Source organism: Hyla sarda, chromosome 5 (assembly GCF_029499605.1).
Source record: "Hyla sarda isolate aHylSar1 chromosome 5, aHylSar1.hap1, whole genome shotgun sequence".
NCBI classification, from domain to species: domain Eukaryota; kingdom Metazoa; phylum Chordata; class Amphibia; order Anura; family Hylidae; genus Hyla; species Hyla sarda.
The window spans coordinates 146,495,617-146,504,356 of record NC_079193.1 but is presented as its reverse complement, the minus strand read 5'-3'; the positions used below and the strand labels follow the sequence as shown (position 1 = coordinate 146,504,356).

At 42.3% G+C, this 8,740-nt stretch overlaps 1 gene segment (V, D, J or C); it reads right to left on the bottom strand.

Annotated features, from left to right (window-relative positions):
• Positions 1-6,525: 6,525 nt before the first annotated feature.
• On the bottom strand, positions 6,526-7,996 carry LOC130273505 (Ig heavy chain V region MC101-like). The segment is given in 2 exon segments: positions 6,526-7,574; positions 7,675-7,996. Coding segments are annotated over 2 exon segments (588 nt in total).
• Between the last annotated feature and the right edge of the window lie 744 nt (positions 7,997-8,740).

Sequence of the window (8,740 nt, the reverse complement as noted above, 5' to 3'; positions counted from 1 at the left end):
AATGATTTTTTTTTTGGGGGGGGGGCATGTCGCATTTAGGAGGCCCATGTGGTGCCAGAACAGCAAAAAATACCCACATGGCATACCATTTTGGAAGCTACACCCCTTAACCCCTTGGGGACGGGAGCATTTTTTGAAAATCTGACCACTGTCACTTTAAGCATTAATAACTCTGGAATGCTTTTACTTATAAATTTGATTCCGAGATTGTTTTTTCATGACATATTCTACTTTATGTTAGTGGTAAATTTTCGGCGATACTTGCATCCTTTCTAGGTGAAAAATGCAAAAATTTCATGAAAAATTTGAAAATTTTGCATTTTTCTAACTTTGAAGCTCTCTACTTATAAGGAATATGGATATTCCAAATAAATTATGTATTGATTCACATATACAATTTGTCTACTTTATGTTTGCATCATAAAATTGACGAGTTTTTACTTTTGGAAGACATCAGGGGGCTTCAAAGTTCAGCAGCAATTTTCCAATTTTTCGCAAAATTTTCAAAATCGGAATTTTTCAGGGACCAGTTCAGGTTTGAAGTGGATTTGAAGGGTCTTCTGGTTAGAAATACCCGATAAATGACCCCATTATAAAAACTGCACCCCTCAAAGTATTCAAAATGACAATCAGTAAGTGTGTTAACCCTTTAGGTGTTTCACAGGAATAGCAGCAAAGTGAAGGAGAAAATTCAAAATCTTCATTTTTTACACTGGCATGTTCTTGTAGACCCAGTTTTTGAATTTTTACAAAGGGTAAAAGGAAAAAAATCCTCTCAAAATTTGTAACCCAATTTCTCTCGAGTAAGAAAATACGAAGGAAGGAGCAACAATGGGATTTAGGAGAGTGAGTTTTTCTGAAATGGTTTTTGGGGGGCATGTCCCATTTAGGAAGCCCCTATGGTGCCAGGACAGCAAAAAACCCCACATCGCACACTATTATGGAAACAACACCCCTCAAGGAACGTAACAAGGGGTACGGTGAGCCTTAACACCCCACAGGTGTTTGACAACTTTTTGTTAAAGTCGGATGTGTAAATGAAAAAAAAAAATTTCCACTAAAATGCTGGTTTTTCCCCAAATTTTACTTTTTTACAAAGGGTAATAGGAGAAAATGCCCCCCAAAATTTGTAACCCCATTTCTTCTGTGTATGGAAATACCCCATATGTGGACGTCAAGTGCACTGCGAGCGAACTACAATGCTCAGAAGAGAAGGAGCACCATTGAGCTTTTAGAGAGATAATTTGTTTGGAATGGAAGTCGGGGGCCATGTGCATTTACAAAGCCCCCCGTGGTGCCAGAACAGTGGACCCCCCCACATGTGACCCCATTTTGGAAACTACACCCCTCACGGAATGTAATAAGGGGTGCAGTGAGTATTTACACCCCACTGGCGGTTGACAGATCTTTGGAACAGTGGGCTGTGCAAACAAAAAAATAAAATTTTTCATTTTCACAGACCACTGTTCCAAAAATCTGTCAGACACCTGTGGGGCGTAAATGCTCACTTTACCCCTTATTACATTCCGTGAGGGGTGTAGTTTCCAAAATGGGGTCACATGTGGGTATTTATTTTTTTGCATTTATGTCAGAACCACTGTAAAATCAGCCACCCCTGTGCAAATCACCAATTTCGGCCTCAAATGTACATAGTGCGCTCTCACTCCTGAGCCTTGTTATGCGCCCGCAGAGCATTTTACGCCCACATATGGGGTATTTCCGTACTCAGCAGAAATTGCGTTACAAATTTTGGGGGTCTTTTTTTCCTTTTACCTCTTGTGAAAATAAAAAGTAAAGGGCAACACCAGCATGTTAGTGTAAATTTTTTTTTTTTTACACTAACAGGCTGGTGTAGACCCTAACTTTTCCTTTTCATAAGGGGTAAAAGGAGAAAAAGCCCCCCAAAATTTGTGGTGCAATTTCTCCCGAGTACGGCGATACCCCATATGTGGCCCTAAACTGTTTGCTTGAAATACGACAGGGCTCCAAAGTGAGAGAGCACATGCGCATTTGAGGACTAAATTAGGGATTGCACAGGGGTGGACATAGGGGTATTCTACGCCAGTGATTCCCAAACAGGGTGCCTCCAGCTGTTGCTAAACTCCCAGCATTCCTGGACAATCAGTGGCTGTCCGGAAATGCTGGGAGTTGTTGTTTTGCAACAGCTGGAGGCTCCGTTTTGGAAACACTGCTGTACAATACGTTTTTTATTTTTATTGGGGGGGGACAGTGTTAGGGGGTGTATATGTAGTGTTTTACTCTTTATTAGGTGGTAGTGTAGTGTTTTTAGGGTACATTCACACTGGCAGGTTACAGTAAGTTTCCCGCTAGGAATTTGCGCTGCGGCGAAAAATTTGCGCAGCTCATACTTGAAGCAGGAAACTTGCTGTAAACCCGCCCATGTGAATGTACCCTGTACGTTCACATGGGGGGGGGGGGAAACCTCCAGCTGTTTCAAAACTACAACTCCCAGCATGCACGGTCTGTCAGTACATGCTGGGAGTTGTAGTTTTGCAACAGCTGGAGGCACACTGGTTGGAAAACCTTCAGTTAGTTTCAGTTACCTAACTCAGTATTTTCCAACCAGTGAGCCTCCAGCTGTTGCAAAACTACAACTCCCAGCATGCATGGTCTGTCAGTACATGCTGGGAGTTGTAGTTTTGCAACAGCTGGAGGCACACTGGTTGGAAAACCTTCAGTTAGGTTCTGTTATCTAACTCAGTATTTTCCAACCAGTGAGCCTCCAGCTGTTGCAAAACTACAACTCCCAGCATGCACGGTCTGTCAGTACATGCTGGGAGTTGTAGTTTTGAAACAGCTGGAGGCACACTGGTTGGAAAATACTGAGTTGGGTTCTGTTACCTAACTCAGTATTTTCCCACCAGTGTGCCTCCAGCTGTTGCAAAACTACAATTCCCAGCATGTCTGATCACAGAAGGGCATGCTGGGAGATGTAGTTATGCAACAGCTGGAGGTATGCAACTACAACTCCCAGCATGCCGAGACAGCTGTTTGCTGTGTGGGCATGCTGGAATTTGTAGTTTTGCAACATCTGGAGTGCTACAATTTAGAGACCACTGAACAGTGATCTCCAAACTGTGGACCTCCAGATGTTGCAAAACTACAACTCCCAGCATGCCCAGACAGCAAACAGCTGTGTGGGCATGCTGGGAGTTGTAGTTTTGCAAGATCTGGAGGGCTACAGTCTAGAGACCACTATAGTGGTCTCAGACTGTAGCCCTCTAGATGTTGCTATGCAACTACTCACCAGCTTCCGTCGCATCCGGGAGCCGTCCTCTTCTGCCGCACGCCGCCGCAGATCTCCGTCGCCGCCGCCGATCCCCGACGCTCCGCTGCCTCCGGAGGGGTAAGTGGACTCCGGTGCCGCTCCTCTTCGTTTTCCCTGTTCTGCCCCGCCTATTGTGGGAGGGCAGGACGGGGAAAACGAAAGTAAACCCCTCCGCCCCAGATCTGCTATTGGTGGCCGCGTCTAGACCACCAATAGCAGAGATAGGAGGGGTGGCAACTCTGCCACCTCACTCCTATCGCTTTAGGGGGATCGTGGGTGTCTTACACACCTGCGATCCCCCTTCTATTCCGGGTCACCATAGACCCGTAATGACCCGGAATCGGCGCAAATCGCAAGTGTGAATTTTTTCATTTTCCCATCCAACTTTAAGGTTGAGGTTAACGTTAAGGCTCACTATACCCCTTATCACGTTCTGTGAGGGGTGTAGTTTCCAAAATGGGGTCAAATGTGGGTATTTATTTTTTTGCTTTTATGTCAGAACCGCTGTAAAATCAGCCACCCCTGTGCAAATCACCAATTTAGGCCTCAAATGTACATAGTGCGCTCTCACTCCTGAGCCTTGTTGTGCGTCCGCAGAGCATTTTACACCCACATATGGGGTATTTCCGTACTCAAGAGAAATTGCGTTACAAATTTTGGGGGTCTTTTTTTCCTTTTACCGCTTGTGAAAATAAAAAGTATGGGGCAATACCAGCATGTTAGTGTAACATCTTAAATTTTTTTACACTAACAGGCTGGTGTAGCCCCCAACTTTTCCTTTTCATAAGGGGTAAAAGGAGGGAAAAAAAACACAATTTGTAGTGCAATTTCTCCCGAGTACGGAAACCCCCCATATGTGGCCCTAAACTGTTTCCTTGAAATACAAAAGGGCTCTCAATTGAGAGAGCACGATGCACATTTGAGGACTAAATTAGGGATTGTATAGGGGTGGACATAGGGGTATTCTACGCCAGTGATTGCCAAACAGGGTGCCTCCAGCTGTTGCAAAACTCCCAACATGCCTGGACAGTCAGTGGCTGTCCAGAAATGCTGTGAGTTGTTGTTTTGCAACAGCTGGAGGCTCGGTTTTGGAAACACTGCCGTACAAGATGTTTTTCATTTTTATTGGGGGGACAGTGTAAGGGGGTGTTTCTGTAGTGTTTTACCCTTTATTATGTGTAAGTGTAGTATAGTGTTTTTAGGGTATATTCGCACTAGCTGGTTACGGTGAGTTTCCCGCTAGGAGTTTGCACTGCGGCAAAAAATTTGCCGCTGCCCAAACTTGAAGCAGGAGATGTACTGTAAACCTGCCCGTGTGAATGTACCCTGCCTCCAGCTGTTGCAAAACTACAACTCCCAGCATGTACTGATCACCGAAGGGCATGCTGGGAGATGTAGTTATGCAACAGCTGGAGGTACGCAACTACAACTCCCAGCATACCGAGACAGCAGTTTGCTGTCTGGGCATGCTGGGATTTGCAGTTTTGCAACATCTGGAGGGCTACATTTTAGAGACCATTGCACAGTGATCTCCGAACTGTGGACCTCCAAATGTTGCAAAACTACAAATCCCAGCATGCCCAGACAGCAAACAGCTATGTGGGCATGCTAGGAGTTGTAGTTTTTCAAGATCTGGAGGGACATAGTTTAGAGACCACTGTATAGTGGTCTCAAACTGTAGCCCTCCAGCTGTTGAAAAACGACATATTCCAGCATGCCCAAACAGCTGTCTGGGCATGCTGGGAGTTGTAGTTTTGCAACATCTGGAGGGCTAGAGTTTAGAGACCACTGTACAATGGTCTCAGACTGTAGCCCTCCAGATCAACTGTACGATCCAGGGAGCCGTCCTCTTCTTCCGCGCGACATTGTCGCTTGCCGATCACCATCGCCCGCTGCCTCCGGACGGGTAAGTGGACTTCGGCGTTTGGTCCCCTTTGTTGCTCCGTTCTGCCCCGCCTATTGTGGGTGGGAAGGACAGAGAAAACGAAAGTTAACCCCCCCCGATCTGCTATTGGTCGTCGCTTCTGACGACCAATAGCAGGGATAGGAGGGGTGGCACCCCTGCCATCTAACTCCTATCCCTTCAGGGGGATCGTAGATGTCTTAGACAACCACGACCCCCCTTATATTCCGGGTCACCGAGTCACCATAGACCCGTATGACCCGGAATAGGCGCAAATCGCAAGTGTGAATTCACTTGCGATTTGCGCCGATCGCCGACATGGGGTGGGGTCTGATGACCCCCCTGGGAATTTGCACGGGGTGCTTGCTGATAGATATCAGCATTCACCCCGGTCCGGTCCCTGCCCGGCACGCGACGGGGACCAAAATTCCCACTGGGTCCTTAAGTACCAGGACGTCAAGGCGTATCCATATGCCCTAGGTCCTTAAGTGGTTAAGGATGGAGGGCATACCTGTATGCCCTTTGTCCGGTACCAGTGTTTAAAACGGGGTCACGCCGTGACCCCGCATCACACCTGGTCTGTCCCGGCTGCTAATGATAGCCGGGACTCTGGGCTAATAGTACACGGCACAGATCGTTGTAAAAAGTTATAGGGGTCATAAGATGACAATTTTAAACGTATATATTTTCCTGCATATAGTTATGATTTTTACCGAAAAATGCACTGCATAGAAACGGAAGCCCCCAAAAGTTACAAAATGAAATTTTTTCTTCAATTTTGTCACACAATCAATTTTTTTCCGTTTCGCCATGGATTTTTTGGTAAAATGACTAATGTCACTGCAAAGTAGAATTGGTGGTGCAAAAAATAAGCCATCATATGGAATTTTATGTGCAAAATTGAAAGTGTTATGATTTTTAGAAAGTGAGGGGGAAAAAATGTTAATGCCAAGACGGAAAAACGTTTTAAGTCCTTAAGGGGTAAAACAAGTTTAAAATGACATTCGGTTTTTGATTAGCAGTAAATTCTAGTTTGTACAAAGGTGTTCAGTAAATATTCAAGTTGTAAGAAGGCGTTTAGTAAAAACTGGTGTTTCAACAAAAGCGTTCAGTAAAAACTGGTTTTAACTAGGGAAAAACTGTCAATTCTAACTGTAACATTTAACTGTAACATATAGATAGATAAAAAAAAAGTGTATCAGTTTTTAATTATACTTTTCTTACCTTTTCTATCCACTTCTAGCTTTCACTCAAAAAACTGTTACATAAATTGAAACCATTGTAAGTGTGATTTCAACCAAAGGACTTCACCATATTATTGATCCGTATTACTTGATTTATTTACATTTCTGTTTCTTTTTTGTCACTTTTTATTTATAGGATTGACTTTTTTCAATATGCAGAAAGTTCTAATACATTCATTTTAGCACCATAGAAATAAATGAGTTGAATCATAAATATACATTCCATTACTGCAAAGCTTTAATGTCCATAGCTTTTCTATTTTTACATCTTTGAGAAACATCACTTAAACAAAAAAAAAAGGAAGATATGAATGATAAACAGATTTAACAAAATGTAGAGTAAAATGAAAATAATATCGAAGCAAAAATAAAACAAATTTGAAAAAAAAATTCTAAACAGACTAAAATCAGCCTATTAAAGTAAAGTTGTTGAAGGGGTTATGAGAACGAAAAATGGGTTAGTAAAGGTATTACCAAACACTAGTAAAAAGAATCAATGTCTATAGAATTTGCTTGGTGTAGTTTTTAATTCAGCGCCAGATGTGGTTTCCATAAGAATGAGAAATTCACCTTCTGCTGCAAATATTTCTTGTTTTGGCTCAAAAAACTGCATCAACCTCAAATTTCTTCATGATGTGTGTTTTCAGCCTAAAGCAACCATATGAATAAAAAATACTGATATAACTAACATTATGCGGAAATAAGAATATATAATCATTGTAGACATGTCTTTAATGCAATGTATAAAATAACCCGTCTTTTGTAAACTGACCACAAAACACGGGAAATGACTACAAACCCTTAGACAGAACTTGAATTATTTCCTAATGTAGGTATAAGACAGTGGTGTTCTGCCAGGCTGCACAGAAGTAAATGCCCTCATCCATGGGCTTAATGTTCGTAATGCTCAGGGTGCAAGAACTCTCTGAGGCAATTTCCAGTGATATCCTTGTTTTATATTCACTGACAGCTTCCATCTTCCCAGGTTTATAGAACAATAGCCATTTAATAATGTCGTTGCTATCTTGATGATACCAGTGAAGACCTTGATGTATGACCTGAACACCATCAACACCACAAGTGAATTTAGCTGTTTTTCCCATCGATCGTATAAGGGACTTTAATTCCTGGCAGGAAACTACACAAAAAAAATTACAATAGTAGATAAGCAAACAATATTATTATTATTACTGTTATTAGTTCAGAAACATTAAAATGGTGTGCCAAACTGTACCTACCAGTATAAAGAATGCATACAAGTATGGTATATAGAAGTTCCATGTTGACCGTTTTTAATATAATGTGCCCTTGCAGTTGGTGTCTTATTGCTGATCTTCGAGTAATTGTTCTAGCCAATGAAATGTTTTTACTATTTGTTTCAATTTGGTGGTCTCTATAAGTTAGCCTTAAAATGCTGTCACATTCAGCAAAGCCGCAAATAACAACCACACGGCTTAGTAGAGCACCTGACACATCTGTATTGCAAACCCACAGTAAATTTACAAGTGTCATTCTAAACACAGATGGGTAGCTTTCAAATACTATTTAAGTATATATGCAAAACAATAGAAGAAACCGGCACTGTGATAAGGGTCTGTAATCCCAAGGTGGGTGTTCTGTTTCCCAAGGCCGGACTCCTGGCCTTATGAATCAACAATATCCAGTTAATAATGATGCGGCACTCCAGTTCAGTGAATCAAAAAATGCTGTTTATTTACCCATCAGTGAACAGTTCAAGCATTGTACACTGATGGGTGCATACACAGCATTTTTGATTCACTGAACTGTAGTGCCGCATCTCTACTTATCTGAATATTAAATGTATATTCCTACAAAGAAAGTGGTAGACTGAAACAACTATACAGCAAACATATTCTTCATTTAAGATCACATAAAAGACAATAAAAACACATAAAAAGCACATAACAAACACGGCAGAAAAAATGCCCACCGGTAAATGGCAATTGCCATTTCCGCTGAAAACATAAGATGACTGATCACTGGGGTCCCGCTGACTTTTACCAGGTACTTATTGAACTACTACGCATTACTAATTGTTGCTTACGAGTATCAGCATGGACATTAAGATCTTATTTCCAATTTCTACATTTCCTGTGTAGCGGAGAGACTTTTTGAGGCAAGAAATTGGATTGAGCAGTAGTGATCAGGCAAGAGGTAAAGAGCTGGATTCTAGTTCTCTGTTACTTGTTGGCAGCATTTTAAGCACTACTACGTGCAAACTGGCAGCTAGGTGGGCAGAGGTTTAGAAGGAGCTGAAACTGTGTTTTAGGAGTAACCATGCTT